This window comes from Apodemus sylvaticus, chromosome 9 (genome assembly GCF_947179515.1).
Source record: "Apodemus sylvaticus chromosome 9, mApoSyl1.1, whole genome shotgun sequence".
Lineage (NCBI taxonomy): Eukaryota > Metazoa > Chordata > Mammalia > Rodentia > Muridae > Apodemus > Apodemus sylvaticus.
The window spans coordinates 100,410,714-100,427,767 of NC_067480.1; the positions used below are offsets into that span (position 1 = coordinate 100,410,714).

General features: G+C 39.5%; 1 protein-coding gene across 9 annotated transcripts in view; it reads left to right on the forward strand.

The window, feature by feature from the left end:
- Window positions 1-17,054, forward strand: part of Phf3 (PHD finger protein 3) — a 70,514-nt gene that overhangs the window by 37,612 nt on the left and 15,848 nt on the right. For 6 of the 9 annotated variants that reach the window (XM_052192804.1, XM_052192807.1, XM_052192806.1 and 3 more), the window contains 5 exons: window positions 4,348-6,064; window positions 11,202-11,511; window positions 14,585-14,768; window positions 15,054-15,198; window positions 15,281-15,437. In XM_052192804.1, coding sequence (XP_052048764.1) covers window positions 4,348-6,064; window positions 11,202-11,511; window positions 14,585-14,768; window positions 15,054-15,198; window positions 15,281-15,437 — 2,513 coding nt within the window. The remainder of the gene's footprint in view (window positions 1-4,347; window positions 6,065-11,201; window positions 11,512-14,584; window positions 14,769-15,053; window positions 15,199-15,280; window positions 15,438-17,054) is intronic. The other 3 variants (XM_052192811.1, XM_052192813.1, XM_052192810.1) reach the window with 1 other exon arrangement.

Consider the following 17,054-nt stretch of genomic DNA (forward strand, 5'->3'; position numbering starts at 1 on the left):
TTGCTGTGTGGTCTCTAGTGAGGCTCATAGGTGTCACAGCTGGATAGTACTTCTGGTTGTTCCTTCCCTCCTTTGGAAGCTTGAATGTCACTTTCTGGTACCATGAAAGCTAGTCTTTGGGGAGAAGGCTTTCAGGTCAGCTTCACGTCTGTCTGGACCCTCTGTCTGAAGTGTATGGTGTCTGTCTTCAGCAATAGGGAACCTGGTGGCAACCTAAGGTAGCAATAGGCTGTACTGTTTTGGGAATCTCTTGGACAACACTAACAACTGAAAAGGGAGATTTTCATGCCTAGTCTTGGGATTTTATTTGTTAGGTTGTCTTTGGCTCTGGGAAGGAGTATTATTAGCCCAGATATGAAAATTTTATTTAAACTATATATGCATATAAACTTTTCGCAATTTCATAAACACACACCATGTTGGTCGTATCTCCCTCATTGTTATTTTCCTTTAGTCCCTTCCACTCTTTTTTGTTTTTTTCGAGACAGGGTTTCTCTGTGTAGCCCTGGCTGTCCTGGAACTCACTCAGTAGACCTGGCTGGCCTCGAACTCAGAGACCCGCCTGCCTCTGCCTCCCAAGTGCTGGGATTAAAGGCGTGCGCCACCACCGCCTGGCTCAGTCCCTTCCACTCTTGATGAAAACATTCCTTGTTCTCCCACCAAGTCCTGCCTCAGTGTTTGTGTCAGTAGTATCTTATCCTACTTGTTTGTGTGGACATGGGTGAGAATAACTTACTTTAGCAAAGACAAATTACCATAGGAACTGATCTAAGCATATGACTTAGGATGTTGTTTACTCTGATTTCTGATTTTTGCGGGGGAGGGGTGGTATTGCTAAATGCTGGATGGAAGCTTGTAGAATCTTTCCATTTATTTTAAAAATATATTTCATGACATGCAAGCTTGGTGTATTAAGGTTAGCTAGCATTCGTTCGATTCAGAGTCTCGGAACAATTGTTCACTTTTGGAAATGTTTTTCTACACTTTATTTCTTTTCATTAGTTTGTCAACTCTTGCTTTCTGGAATTCAGAAATCTGGTGAAAGATTCTGGCTTTTCTTTATACTCTACTATATTATCTTTTTTACTTGGTCTTTTGAAATTATTTCATTTTCCTCTGGCCCTTCTGTCAAGTGTTGCATTTCTAATGCTCAAATGTTTCTTGGTTTTGTTTGCAGAATGACCCTGAAAATAGCAATGCATTTATTTTTAGTAAAATGTATATAATAGCTTTTGTCTTTAAGTTATTAATACCTTTTATCTTTATTAGGATATTCACAAAGTGTTTTTAAAAAGATTCATCTCTTCATTTTGAAAGAAAATTAATATTTTGGTTTTTCTTTTTCATTTTAGAAAGCTTCCTCCCCTTTGTTTTATTTAGGAATTACAAAAAAATCAAAAAGCTGAGCAAACATCAGATGTACAGAGATTCTGTACATCACAGGTTAACCACTGGCTGCTGCCAGGAAGATGCACACCATTTGGAGGATAGAGCTTTCTTGGGCCAGTGAGGAGGGGTTTGTAGCCTGAAGGGGCAGAGGTCACTCTGTTGTCACACTTAGTTCATGGGTAGAGCAGTTCCTGCTTTTGCAGTGACACTGAGGCTCACTAAGTCTGAGGTTGACATCCCTCAGAGGAGCCATGGCCTTAGGACATGCAGGACAGAGGAGCAGTGAGTGCACCCTGCCAGATTCGCCTGTTGGGACAGATGCTGTGGGAAGACTTAACTGTGTGGACTGGATTCATGACTGAGCATTACTTGTCTTTTGTGGTATCTCTTACCAGAGTTGAGGTTATTTCTATGGTCTCATTAGCATATATGGTACCCTTGGAAGGAAGTGGATAAAATATCTGTTTCACAGTTACCGTCTTCATATTTGCTGCTCTCAACTTTGGCATTCCTAATCTGTAACCCCTTTCTATTCTCTAGGGCTGAGGCTCTCAACCTCCCCAGTGCTGCAGCCAGTTCTGTATGTTGTACAGACCCCCAACCATAAGATTATTTTTGTTGCTTCTTTATCACTGTATGTTTGCTACTGTCATAAGTAATCTGTGTTTTCCAGTGGTCTTAGACAACCTCTTGAAAGAGTTGTTTATCCCCAAAGGGTTCACAGCTGACAGGTGAAGACCCACTGCTTTAGGGGCTAAACTCTAGGGGTTTAGAGCAGGTGTTAAAATGTGGATTTGATAACTTGCCAGCTTAGTGTCTGCCTCAGGTATACTCCTTAATTGTTCCTTGCTTGAATCACCAAATGTGTCATTGTTTCCTCTTGCTCTTTATTTTCTGTAGATTCATACCTTTTCAAAAAAGATCCTTTATTGTAGCTAAGGAAACAAGGTTGTTCTTATCATAATTTCCATGATTAATTTTAAAAAACCAGTTACTTGTACATGAGACTTTAAGAAATAAATAAGATTAAAAATAAATAAGATTAAAAAATATAGAAAAAAATAACAAGGGCTTTTTTTTTTTTCTGAAAGGCATGCTTCAGACTAAGGCAGTTTATATTTACAGAAGTAAAGGTGGCTTTATCCTTTGCCTACTAAGTTTCTTCCTATTTGAAAATATGAATTTGAAAATTTCATCAGAATACCCTCAGACTCAGCTGACTACCATGCCACTCTGATTTTAGCATCTACTTCAGAGCTAACATGTATTATTGTTTTTCAGTGGTTTTATTTTAAACATAGAGTTCAGAGCTTAAAAGTTACCTAAATACGGAAATAAAAATCCGGTAGTTATTTTAAAAATAGAGAGCCTGTGATGAGCAATTCTTAAACCATTAAGTAATGTTTTCCTATTTGTTCTGTCTTTATGTGTTGTATACACATTTGTGTGTGTGCATGCGCCGCACGTTTGCACGTGCTCTTCAGGAGTGTCTTGTCCATCGCCTTCTACATTACGTGTTGAGTCGGTGTCTCTCAGGGAGCTCCAGCATCTCCTGTCTCAGCGCCCTGCCTGCCTCCCGCACTGGGTTTGCAGACGTGCGTCCATACTCGTCCTGTCTGTGGGTGTCAGGGATCGAGAGCAGCACCATAGGGACTGAGCTACCTCCCGGCCCACTTTTGTAGACTTGTTGAGTGTGTTGCAAAGGTTCAGAGATTGTGGGGCCCCGAGGGAGTAGAAAAGGTTCCAGAGTTGGGATGACTAGGTGGTTGACTTTTCAGTGGGACACTGAAGAGCCACAGTTCTCTTAGCGACACCATGGCTGGCCGTGTCACCTGGAGGAGAAGCGCACTCTTCAGTAGTCTCATCATCCTCTATGACAAATGACAGGCTGGACATATTCAAAGTAGTGCTGTAGTGGGATTTTATTTTGAATGAGTAACTTTAAAATAAATCAGCATGCATGTGGAGTTGATGTAGCAAGATAGTTATACCTTTATCCTTGTATTTTGAATTTTAATTTACAAGTTCCTTTTGTAGTTAGTGAAATTTTAAAGTTTTCTTTTAGTTCTTTTCACTGTGTGTGTTTCCTTGGGAAGATTTTTCAGGCTCGGGTCAAAGGGACTCTCCCTTAATTGAGTGGACTCTGTTAGGAGCACTGTTAAAAGACGGCGTCATCACACTGTTTTTGTATTTTACTTTTTTGTTTTAGTTAGTGATTCACTTGTCGGTTTGTGTGGGGCACTCTTGGTACAAACTTTAATTTCTTGCATAGGAATAGTGTGTAACTCAGTTGTTCTAGAGTGCAGCCTGTAAATCTCAGAATGTGAGAAGTAGAGGAGAGAGGATCAATTTCAAGATCTCCTTGAAGATTTTGAGTCTAGCTTAGGCTACGTGAGACTTGTTCACTCCTTGAAACAGCCTTTAGTGTTAAAAAGGAAATATACTAAGGTGGGAATTGAAGGTTTTTAGAGGTTATATCTTGAAACAATAGATCTTGTTTATGATACAAGGTTTTGTTTGCATGTAAGACTTTTGGCATTTGTACTTGTTTTTATATAGTTAGAAATATCTGATGTTTAGAATGTATTAATATTTCTTTAAGATAGCTAAGTGGTCATGGATCTCACTTTGCTTTGATTTCCATCTCTTATAGAAAGAATACTTGCTAAATATTTCTTAAATATTAGATGAGTTTGAAATTTCTATTTCATCTGACAGAATTCAAGAGACTCTAATAAATGTAAATTAACATATTAGGCTATATATATAATGTACATGTACATTATATATATTAGTATATGTGTGATCATCAAGAGTAGTTCTCAGTACATTTTTATTGATAATAATCAGGTAAGTTTCAGAGGTCAGAATAAGGAAGTAATAAATTTTAAACTACTGAAATAAAAGCACACAGCAAATAGCTAAGTTATTTTTATTTTATTTTTCCCCCTATGATAGAACAAGTAAGAAGTTTGCGACAAAGCACTATTGCCAAGCGTTCAAATGCAGCACCTCTAAGCACAAAAAAGCCATCTGGGAAGACTTTATCTACCTCTAAAGTAGGGGTGAAACCACCAGAAAGATGTCAGGGTAAAGAAGAAGTTTATGCATCACTGAAATCTGAGCACCCTAAGGAGAGCAGAAGGAGTGGCCGGCATGCGGAACAGATGGACGTGGTGCCAGAAGTCTCTGCATCTTCAGTTGATTCTTCAGTGTCTTCTTGTGTTGGAATGAAGGAGGAAGCTGAGTTTGGTCCTAAACATGCGTGTGATAACCAGGGTGAAGTGAACGTGCCATCTCCTGAGATACATTGTCCACTCCTTTCAGAGACTAGTGCTAGTATGGAAGAGAACAACCCTGCAGCTCTGGTGGAATGCAAAGCGGAGACTAACAGTAGCCCATTATTTAAGTTTCCAGTTAGTGAAGCTGAGCAGAGTGATCTTGTTTCGGGTGAACTGGATGACACCATTGAAGGAAGGAGCGCAGGGAGACAACCTGAGCACGAATCAGAGGAGGTGAAGCTCCCCTGCGAGGGGGACCGGGGCCCCGAGGAGCCCGAGGCTTCCGATGTGCCTAGCGACTCTGCTTGTACAGATAAAAATAAGACAGAAGAGAATGGAGGGGCAGAATGTCATTTGGAATTGCCGAATGCTGTGGATATTGTTGATAAGCTTGAGAAGTCTCCTCAGAGAAATGAGTTGGAAACACTGGGCTGTGGGGAGGACTTGCAGTCTAACGATGCTCAGTTACAGAGCACAGAGTTCAGGAAGTCAGGTTTGGAGGATGGTGACAGTCATGCTTTGGAACCAGAGACTAGTACTTTAGAAAATACTATTTGTGATGTTCCGGACCAAAATTCAAAGCAATTGAATATTACTCAAAGTATTAAAATGGAATCAGCAAATCTTCAGGGTGATAGAAGCAGTGTAGAGCCCCAAAACATAAAACCCAAACACACAAAAGCTGTAGCTCATTCTAAACAGAGCACGACCACAGAGACACCAAGAAAAACTGTGGCAGCAAAGCATGAAGTAGGCCATAGCAAAACTAAATCTAATGTCAAGGCTGTGAAGCGAAATTCCGATGAGCCAGAACCCCAGCCTGATTTTCAGAGGCCAGTCAAAGTGAGAAAAAAACAAGGTGATAAGGATTCCAAGAGTCAGACTTGTAACTCTGGAGTTAAATCTGTGAAAAGCCAAGCTCATTCTGTCTTGAAAAAAATACCCCAAGATCAAAACGCAATGCAAATTTCCAAACCTTCAACTCATTCTCTTAGTGATAAGCCTCATGGTCACTCTGGCTTCTCTAAGGAGCCTCATCATCCTGTACAAACTGGACACTTAGTGCATTCCAGTCAGAAGCAGAGCCATAAGCCTCAGCCCCAGGCAGCCGTGGGGAAGGTCAGCAGCCACGTGAGGGATGAGTGCGACCATCCAGGCAGTGAGCATCTTAAGGAGGAGGATAAACTGAAGCCAAAAAAGCCCGATAGGAACCTACAGCCTCGCCAAAGGAGAAGCAGCAGAAGCTTTTCTCTGGATGAGCCTCCGTTGTTCATCCCAGACAACATAGCTACTGTAAAAAAGGAAGGGTCAGATCAGACCACCTCAGTTGAAAGCAAATGTATGTGGACTCCCAGCAAGCAATGTGGGTTTTGCAAAAAACCACATGGCAACAGGTGTGTGTGTGTGTGTGTTCGTGCATATCTGTATGGGTGTGTACATTGGGAAACTTGTAGGATGAGGATTGAGATCTATGTGAGAACTTTCTAATATGAAAAAAATTAATATACAGAGACTTCCAAAAACCCCTTACTAATCCTGGATAAATGATAGAAACCTGGAACCATTGAATTTACAGATAGTTCATTGTAGAATATCTTGAAAAACTTAGTCTGACCAGTCTGATATGCATGGACATGTTTTGTCATTGTAACCAGTTAGAATTTGATGTAGTCATTGCATCTGATAAAATCCAAACCCCTTTCGCTAATCAGAATTGTTATGCTGCCTCAGGACTGGAGGTTATATGTCATTTTATTTGACTGCAGAACTAGTAATAAAGTGTAAAGCTCTTAATGGAATGGCTATTTTTCTTTTGAAGCTGTTATTTTTTTAAATGATGCACTTGAAACACCAACCGTTACCATTTCAAAACCAACATATTTGCTATTGGAACTGAGTTCGGTAGCAAAAGGAACTGTTAAATTACCTAGCTGAATTTTGTATGTATTATGGAGTACACTGAAAATATGTATTTGTTTTTAGAACCTTTAATAGTTCAAAGGATTGAACTAGGAGTTCTGATATTTGAAAATTTTAGAGTCGACGTTACCACTCCTCTTCCGTGGGGTTCTTTTGGACTCCATTGTCAGGAGCTTATCTCATGCCCATGTTTGGAGTATTTTCTTACGCTTTCTTTTGAGAAGGGACAAAGATGCTGCCAGTGGTGCTGATCAAGGACCCATGTTGCTCTTGAGTCTTATGTCAGTGATTGTACACTAAAAAGAATGAAAACATAGTACAGTTACATGACAGTTTCCTCTCCCAGCTCTTCAGATTACATAAAAGCAGAACTAAAGTTAGGGGCAGTCAGTGAGCCGCATGGTATGCGTCTCTTTAATTGGGAGGAAGAGGCAAGTTTGGGGATTGTTAAACTAAGTTTTATGCCAGAGAGGTTGGTAAGTTTTTTGTTTGTTTTGAGACAGACTGTAGCAGAGCCTGTTTGAGAGCTCAGTGGGTAATCTGTGCTGTCCTGGACCTTTTGGCTCCGCCTTCATACTGCTCAAATCTTTACTATTTATGTCCTATTTTAATGTCAGAAATTACTCTATGAAAAAGTATATCCTTGCTTTTAAATTTTGTAGCATGTTTGAATATAGTGCTACCTTTATCCAAGTTACATGCTTTTTCATGGTTTGTACATTTATGATATGTTCACATATTTCAAAGGGAGCTTACTCTGTGTCTCAGAGACGTAAGGATTAACTTACATTGTTAATTGTACTTTTAATAAAAGCCAGCCCTCTGCCTCATTTAGTATCTTTAAAAAATTTATATCACTGACATATGGTTAGAGTCAGAGACCAGGAACCTCCAGAATTACTTTGGCATAGAGTTTGGACCCATGTTCAGTATGTTACTATTAGCTCTTTAATGATAGCTTTTGTCCTAATGGTGTGGTCTTCAGGAGTGTGCACCAGCTCTGTAGTGGTGACACTCACTTCATAACTTGAGCAGCTACTTAAAATAAAACTTACATAAAGTAAAGATTACGTAAAGAACAAAGTACATAAAGATTACATATTCTCTTTAATCAATCTTTCCTCCTCCTTTTCCTCCCTCCCTCTTCCTTCCTTCCTTCCTTCCTTCCTTCCTTCCTTCCTTCCTTCCTTCCTTCCTTCCTTCCTTCCTTCCTTCCTTCCTTCCTTCCTTCCTTTCTTTCTTTCGCTGCTATATAAAGTATGGACTTCCTTTGCTTCAGTCTGAAATATAGCTTAGCATGATAGCTGTGGGGATTGGATGTTGACCCTGTGTAGTTGATCTGGATGATGTATGTTGGAAAGAATTAGCTTCTGAATTGGCTCTTTAGACACCTTTAAGTACTTTTTTCAGTCTGAATAAAGAAGCTAAGCCATTGGTTGGGTTTTGTGTGTGTGTGTGTGTATATAATCTTCAGCACTATGTTGTTATATTACCTTTCCATTCATAAAATACCTAAAGCATACTTTTTGCACAATTTATACTTTTTCAATTTTAATTTGCACGCATAAATACAGATCTATTAGGAAAACATGGAAGTTTATTATCTGATCTTATATACTGGTCATACTGAAAGCTATTTGTCAGTAGCACATTTGACAGTAGAGTTAATTAGTGCTATACACAAATTTCGATTGGAAATAGCTTTCTTGTATATATGTCTGGTTGGATAGTATGTCTTGTATTCTGGACCTTTGTGACCTGGCATTACAATCTTATATCCTTGACACAGAGGTCTCTGATGCAGACTTACCAGTTTTTCCATGTACTTTCAAAATGACACCCGTGCTCACGTTCATGTAAATGTGACTTTGAATCTTTGCCAGAAGGTGCTGTGAGTGGAGTTTTCGCAGTCACTTTGTGTTTTATGCCCTTGGCTTCTCTTCCTCCTCCGTGTCTCTAATTCCTAATACATTTTTTTTTTAGCCGTAATTGTAGGTTGGACAAAATTTTGAGAACAAGCATCAAAAAGTTCCCTTAGCAACATCAAGTTAGTTACAGTCTTATATTCAGAAAAGAGAACTTGATTCCGAGGGTGTACTTCTGGAATAAATGATTCTGGTTTTCTCATTTTGTGTCTTATAAACTATTTTTCTTCCAAGATTAGGTTGACTATTAAGATGATTTTGTGTTTATGTGGAATACTCTTATATGTAGTAGCAGGATGTTTGGGGCAATCACTTAAGTTACCTACAAAGCTGCAGGCCCATATTGTAATATCTTCCATTTTAATTTGTGACCTGTTTCTTTTAAGATCCAGTTTTCTTAGAATTAACTGTATAGTTTAACCACTAAGGTTTGTTAAGGATTTTTTATAGCTCTTACCAAGAAATTAAGATTAGAAATAGAAATTGCTTTGTGTTGTTTTTCAGAAGACCTAATTTTTGTTTTTACTGTCGGTATTTATGTGTGCGTAGTAAAGAACAAGCCACAAAGATTGCTGCATTTCCCACCACTGATGAGCACTGATTTGCTCGAGCTAACCTGTTCAGCAGCAGCAGGCTCTCATGTTCTCCAGGAGGAAATTTCTCCTTTTATTAATTTCACATTCAGAGACAGGGCAGGGAATGGAATACTAGTTACTGACATCCCCCTACCGCGAGTCCTGTGTTGCGCTTTCTAAGTATTCCCTCCTAGTCCTCATGCCTTTAAAGCAGTACAGCCGAGAGGGGATAAGGAGGGGCCTGCCCCTGTCCTTCTCTACTCCCCTTCTCTTTACTATTATTTTGGCTTTAATAATATTTTTGTAGTTCATGTTTTGTTTGAAGTTCCTAAGTAGAAATTAGTGTTAACCGTTACAAGTAATTGAGTATATTAAAGTAACCCCACCCCTGCCCCCAGGACACTTTTTTGCTACTATTTTTGTTTGTTTTGTAGAAAGTTTTATCTAAATAGCATTGTTCTTAAAACCAAACCCAAAGTACTAAGATGACATCCTTCAATGACAGAGATTCATTTTTCAAAGCATGTCACCAGTTGAGTGCAAGCATTTCCAAAGTAAACTTGAAATCAAGGGATGATGAAATAATTTCTTGATAAATTTTATGATCAAAGATCAGTGAAGTGGCCTGGGTACATCAAATGAAAGTTTGAAAATGCTTTTATACTGTTACATAATCAGTCATTTAAGACTGAAACCATTGCCAACATGACTTGAAGTCAGTGCAGCTGTGGTTGTAGAGAAGGAAGGGACCACTCATTTGCCTAGAGAATTTCAAAGCTGTTCACCTAGGCAGTTGGCTTCAGGAAATAGCAATGTGTACACTTTGCATGGAGCAAGGAAAGAGCACTAAAGTATGAAACATGAAAGAATGCTTCAAGATCCCTACCATGTGGAACAGCTGTCATTGAGACATCATAAAGTCATCAAAAAGAGAAACTTCCTTACAAATAAATGTTACATTATTTCAATGTTCTCATGGTTTGCGAATAAAGCCTATTTACCTGTATTTTTCAAGCCAAGTGCATCATAGGGAAGGTGGAGCCTGATTGATGACATTGGCCGCAGACAGACCACTGAGGATAAAGAAGGGCCAATTGTAGCTCATTTAATGAGACTCAGTACACAGGATGAAGTACCGCTGTAGAAGAGGAGGGGATTTGGCGCCACTTTAAAAATACCTCCTAAATGTAGCATTAATTTTGATACTTTGACAATTTTGGGCCTTTGACAAATTTGGACAAATCAGGGCCTCGGGTTACTTTAAACATTCCATTTATTAGAGAACACATTTTTAAAGGAGCGGGGCATGCTTGGTGGTGCCACTATAACCAAATTCACTGCCACGAAGTGCTCAGATTATAAAAGACTTTCCCAAATCTTTGAGATACCGAGAATTGCCAGATGGAGAAAAGGATGAGATCTGAGTATTTCAGCATCACTAATCATGTATGAGTTGCCATTATATTCCTAAGTAGTTGCAAATACCTTTAGGTGAACCACAGCTTGGCTTCTGAATCATGAGATTATGCAATAAAGAAACAATTCTCAGGAAATCAGAATCAAAACCTACATGCAAGTGCATTCATGTTAAGATGGAGTGCTGTTAATTGGCCAAATAACACGTAAGGCATTAACTAAGGAAGTGCACATCCAGAAGTAAAGAAGAATCCTGCTGAATCAACAGGATACAGTGGATGAGAATGATTTAGGTTACATACTGGCTACTAGGAATGAGAGTTTTTTAGTCAAATCCCCCAGTTGTCTGTATGATCTCACCTCTTAAATTGGATAGCTTGTGATTGAGATCTCACACCTGACTGGGTCTTTTTATGTGCTTCGTTCTGTGGTATTTTTGTACAGTGGGATGCCAGTTTTCTTGACTGCCTTGTGTCCACATTCCTATCTCCCACCAGTGTCTTCTGTCATTTCCCACTAGAGAGGAGAGTCGCTTGATTTAAAAGTTAACGTTATCATGGAATACTCCTTGAGAACTTGCTCCATGTTGGAAATTCATGGGAAATATAAACACTGTCAGAACATTAAACATTTTTACTCGATACTAAGTTTTTAAAAGAAATCACTTTTCCCCCTTCTTCTTTCTCCCCTTGTAGGTTTATGGTGGGCTGCGGGAGATGTGATGACTGGTTTCATGGAGACTGTGTTGGATTAAGTCTTTCTCAAGCGCAGCAGATGGGAGAGGAGGACAAAGAATATGTTTGCATAAGATGCTGTGCTGAAGAAGATAAAAAGACCGACCTCCTAGACACAGAGATTTTGGAAGCCCAAGCACCCATCGAAGCCCACAGTGAAGATAAAAGGATGGAGTGTGGGAAGCCGACATCTTTGAAGCACGCGGTCACCGATGATAAACACAGACACTCAGACGACCCTGGGAAGCACAAGGTCAAAATTTTAAAACGGGTAAGCTTTCAACACAAGCTTGTTATTTCTAGAGCTTTGTGTGGACGTAAATGAGACTCAGAAAATACTCCTTCAGGTCTGTTTACAGCGTACATTCTTACTTTAGTATAAGAATGAGTTGGATTTAAGGCTGGGGGTGCAGTTCTGTTGTAAAGTAAGGGCTTCACATATGCTTTTAAATTTTTTTTGGCTTTCAGCAAGCTCTAGGCTTATATGTGAATCTTTGTTGTTATGTGAGTGTGTGACCTAAGTATACATTATGCTTACTAAGTACATTTTTAATCTAAATATTTACTAAATGTTTAACAATTTTGCATTTTTAATGCAAAATGTTTAACAATTTAAGAATAAATATAGCCTTTGATCTCATTTGCTTGGAAGTCACTCTGCTCACATTTCCTGTTGAACTGTGGACTTCTAAAAGTTTGTTTTCCTTGATCTGGCATTCTATTTTATTTTATTTTATTTTTTTCATAATTTATCTAACATTATTTTATGTGCCTTAGTATGAGGGTATCAGATCCCTTGAAGCTAGAGTTACAGACAGTTGTGCTCACAACTCTGGGAATTGAACCTGGGTCCTTTGGAGGAGCAGACAGTGCTTTTAATCACTGGACCATCTCTCTAGTCCCCTCCCATCTGACATTTTAAATCACCTTCTAAAAATATTTTCTAAACAAAATTTAAAATATTTTGTATCTAAAAGAAGGAAAATAGAGAAAATGCATTATTTTGTCCAATTAAGTTTTCTTTCATTAGCAGTGATTTGAGTGATTTTCTCATCTTTGATTTGTAGTAGATCCCCTCAAGAGGAAATAACATAGTGAAAATAAATGTATAAGAATAAGTAAGCATATCGCCTAAAAAGCAAAGAAAATACTGATTTATGGTTTGGAGGCTGTCTGGAAGGGCCTTTGGTCCACCCATTCTTACCTGCTTGAACTGCTCCTACCTGGAGAGCAGCGGTGGCTGGAGCTCCTTTAAGGGTGGAGAGGGAGCACAGCTCTGTTAGAGGTCTTCAGCTTGGGCCTGCATTGAGTCTCATAAGCTCCCGAGCATAGCCAGGCTTCCTCCTGTGGCAGAGAAAGGGAGCCAGGGCATCCTCTGATGGCCTCTCAATTTTCTCCATTGTTGGCTGAATCAGTTCTTTCACACACTCCTTTTGTAACTAGTCTTGGTTGAGCTCCATTTTGACAAACCTTTGTGCCATTCAACATTTCTGTCTGACAAGATGTTTGGAGATTTTCTTGGTTAACATCAAGTTGGTAGTTGATGTTGCTGAGTGTTTATTACCATTTTGCAGTATGTTCTCTGAAAACTAATGTATTTCTTTAACTGTTGGTCATTACATTTGATATATACTTTCTTGTCTATTTGGAAATATATGTCTTTTGGCTGAACTGTGTCTTTTTTACCTTAAAGGGTGTTATAAAATGTTACCATTGTTAATGTTGTCAGAAATCCTAGAAGCTGTTCTGTTTATAGATTCATGCAGCATGCCATCATAGCTTGGTGCTCTTTTTGAATACCCTACCCCTTTTATTTTGTTTGTAATTTTTGAGACGGTACTGGCTATCCTGGAACTCACTCTGTAGTCTAGGCTGGCCTTAAACTCACAGAGATCTGCCTGCCTCTGCCTCCTAAGTGCTGGGATTAAATGCATGCCCCACCACCCCTGGCTGATGGTGAGCTCCTGAGTCTTTGGGTTAATCTGATGGTAATTTATGCTGCCTTCTTTGCACATATGATTTCCTGTTATTCAATTTCTCTGTTGCAATATTTATTACATTTCCATGTGTGGTAGGAATGATATTACCAGACCTGTAATAGTAAAACATGTTTCTGGGGATGGAGAGACAGTTGAGCAGTTAAGATCACTGGTTGTTCTTTCAGAGAACCCAGGTGAAATCCCTAGTGTTCCAGCATAGCTCATAGTTATTTGAAACTCCAGGTCTCGGATCTGACAGTTATTCAGGCCTCCATAGGCCCTGGGCCTGCTTATGGTGCACTTAGATGGATACATAGAAAACTGAAAATAAGCCTTAAAAAACACCCCACCACATTTCTGCTCTTAATATTAAGTAAGTCTGGTTAGAAAACCAAAACGTAAGAAAATGAGAGCATGCCTTTTTTTTTTTTTTTTTTTGGACAGGGTTTCTTTGTGTAGCCCTGGCTGTCCTGGAACTCACTCTGTAGACCAGGCTGGCCTCGAACTCAGAAATCTGCCTGCCTCTGCCTCCCAAGTGCTGGGATTACAGGCGTGCGCCACCACTGCCGGCCGAGCATTCTTATTACATTAAAGAAAATAACGTTTCCACATTTATCTTGATCTTGGTCTGTAAGTTGTTATTCTCCCCATGTTTCGATATTAGTGTGATATGATTAATTTCTCTCTGAGACATAGTAGGTACATTGATGGGGGTTAAAATTGCCTGTTGACATTCTGGGAGCATAACTGGTACCTGTGCTGAAGTTAATGAGCCGTGCTTGTTCTTTAGGAATATAGGCAAATGCAGGTGCTCCGTTATCCATAGCCCCTCCTCCTTCACATTTACAGTCGACTCAGTCCTTCCAGCCGGATCCGTCTTGTTTTTCTCTTTCATAGGATATTATGTGTTCTATACAAAGGAGATGCTTAACAGTAGAATCTTGTGTTTTTTAATGATGGTAACTTATTTGTGTGTGTGTGTGTGTGTGTGTGTGTGTGTGTGTGTGGTTTATTTATTTTTATTTATGTGAGTACACTGTTGCTATCTTCAGACACACTGGAAGAGGATATCAGATCCCATTGCAGATGGTTGTGAGCCACCATGAGGTTGCTGAGAATCAGTTCAAGAATCAGCTCAAATTCAAGACTTTTGGAAAAGCAGTCAGTGCTCTTAACTACTGAACCATCTCTCCAGCCCCTATTTTTTATATCTTAACAGAATTTTAAATGTTTGAATTTGAAAGTGTTTAGTCTTTTACAGGTTGTAATATTAACTAGATTTAATTTTTTTCACTTATGTATTATTGAGGTTTGTTTTAAATAGTAAGTAGTTTTTGTTTTAATGAAACAAATTGTGTTTTTCAGGAGTCTGGTGAAGGAAAATCTTCCTCTGACAGTAGAGATAATGAAATTAAAAAATGGCAGCTAGCCCCACTTCGCAAGGTAGGCCAACCACTTTTACCCCGGAGATCATCAGAAGAAAAAAGTGAAAAAATAGCAAAGGAATCTGCAGCTGTCACTTCTGCAGGAGAGAGAGCAGCGAGATCAGGTAGGAAGACTGGAGGTTATGTATTTAGTATTACAGATGGGCGGCATATCTTGGAAATATTTTGAAAGCACAAACCACCTGAGTGTGTGTACTTTATGACTCTAGGGCCGCTACATCCCAGGGAATTTTAGGTAGCATTTTCACCCGGACTGTTTGAATAATGAACTCTGGGTCTGGTGTTATTTCTAAATTCTTAAGTCTGCATGAATTTAAACTTATACCATGTATTATAGAGAAAGTGTCTTTTAAAGCAGTTTAATGAGTTTGGCTGCTTTTTAAAATTAGGTACTCATGAGAAGCAAGAGACAAAGAAGAAGAAAGCTGAAAAGGGCGGCCCTAACGTGCCCCCGCCAGCCGCAGCCTCCAAGCCGTCTGCAGACCAGATCAGACAGAGTGTCCGGCACTCCCTCAAAGATATCCTCATGAAAAGGTAATGTGTTGTCATCTCCCAGTGGTCGAATGGCATGGGCTTTTCATGGGTCTGAAAATAATTGAAGTGTTTTCATATTAAGGCTTACAGACTCAAACTTGAAGATCCCAGAGGAAAAGGCTGCAAAAGTTGCCACAAAAATTGAAAAAGAACTTTTCTCTTTTTTTCGGGACACAGATGCCAAGTATAAGAATAAATATAGAAGCTTGATGTTTAATCTAAAAGATCCCAAAAACAATGTAAGTAACTTGTTTTGTCTAAGTTTTCTTAAACAACTTTAATTTTGTAAGTGTGTGCATGTATGTGTGGGCATGCACATCCTGTGGTTCTTCCAGCCTGATGGGTCATCAAGCTGGGCCGCAAGCGCCTTACCCACACGGCTGTCACTCTCCTTGTGTCACTAAGGGCTTGCCATGGTCTGAACTGGGACCTAAGACTTCAATGAGATAGCCCTTTCTAATAGGTTCCTATTGGAGCGAGAGAATCAGTTTGACTCTTGATTTTGACTTCACAAATATGTCCTACAGGAGGACCTGAATGCCTCCACGAACAGCTGTGACCATGATCCAACAGGTTTGTAGATGTCAGTCACATCGTGAGGATGTGGAGCCTCCCAGAGTGGAATGCTGTGTGTGGTTGGTTTGCTTGTTGTGCTAGGGATTAACCTTGGGGCCTTGTGTCACAAAGCTTGCTCTCTACAGCTGAGCTCCTCACTAAGAGCGTCACTTCTCCTTGGCAGGGAACGGGATGTAGCTGGGGATGATTTTACATTTCTCTTTCTTAAGATTTCAGAAGGTGGAAAGATCTCTCAGGCTCATGGATTGACAGGGTTAATATAGTAAAAATGGCCATCTTGCCTAAAGCAATCTACAGATTCAATGCAATCTTCATCAAAATTCCCACTCAATTCTTCATAGAGTTAGAGCAATGTCCAAATTTATCTGGAATAACAAAAAACCCAGAATAGTGAAAACTATTGTCAACAATAAAAGAACCTCTGGAGGAATCACCATCCCTGACCTTAAGCTATACTACAGAGCAATAGTGATAAAAACTGCACGGTATTGGTATAGTGACAGGTAGGGAGATCAATGAAATAGAATTGAAGACCCAGAAATGAACCCACACACTGATGGTCACTTGATATTTGACAAAGGAGCTAAAAACATCCAGTGGAAAAAAAGACAGCATTTTAAACAAATGGTGCTGGATCCACTGGCAGTCAACATGTAGAAAAATGCAAATTGATCCATTCTTATCTCGTTGTACAAAGCTCAAGTCCAAGTGAATAAAAGACCTCCACTTAAAACCAGATACACTGAACCTAATAGGAGAGAAAGTGAGGAAGAACCTGGAGAACATGGGCACAAGGGAAAATTTCCTGATAGAACACCAATAGCTTATGCTATAATATCAAGAATTGACTAATGGGATCTCATAAAACTGCAAAAGCTTCTGTAAGGCAAAGGACACTGTCAATTGAACAAAACGGCAACCAACAGATTGGGAAAAGATCTTTACCAATCCTACAGAGGGCTAATATCCAAGATATACAAAGAACTCAAGAAGTTAGACTCCGGAGAACCAAATAACCCTATTAAAAATGGGGCACAGAGCTAAACAGAGAATTCTCAACTGAAGAGTGCCAGATGACTGAGAAACACCTAAAGAAATGTTCAACTTCCTTAATCGTCAGGGACATGCAAATCAAAACAACCCTGAGATTCCACCTCACAGCAGTCAGAGTGGCCAAGATGAAAAACTCAGAGCACAACAAATGCTGGAAAGGATGTGGAGAAAGAGGAACACACCTCCACTGCTGGTGGGATTGCAAGCTAGTAAAACTACTCTGGAGA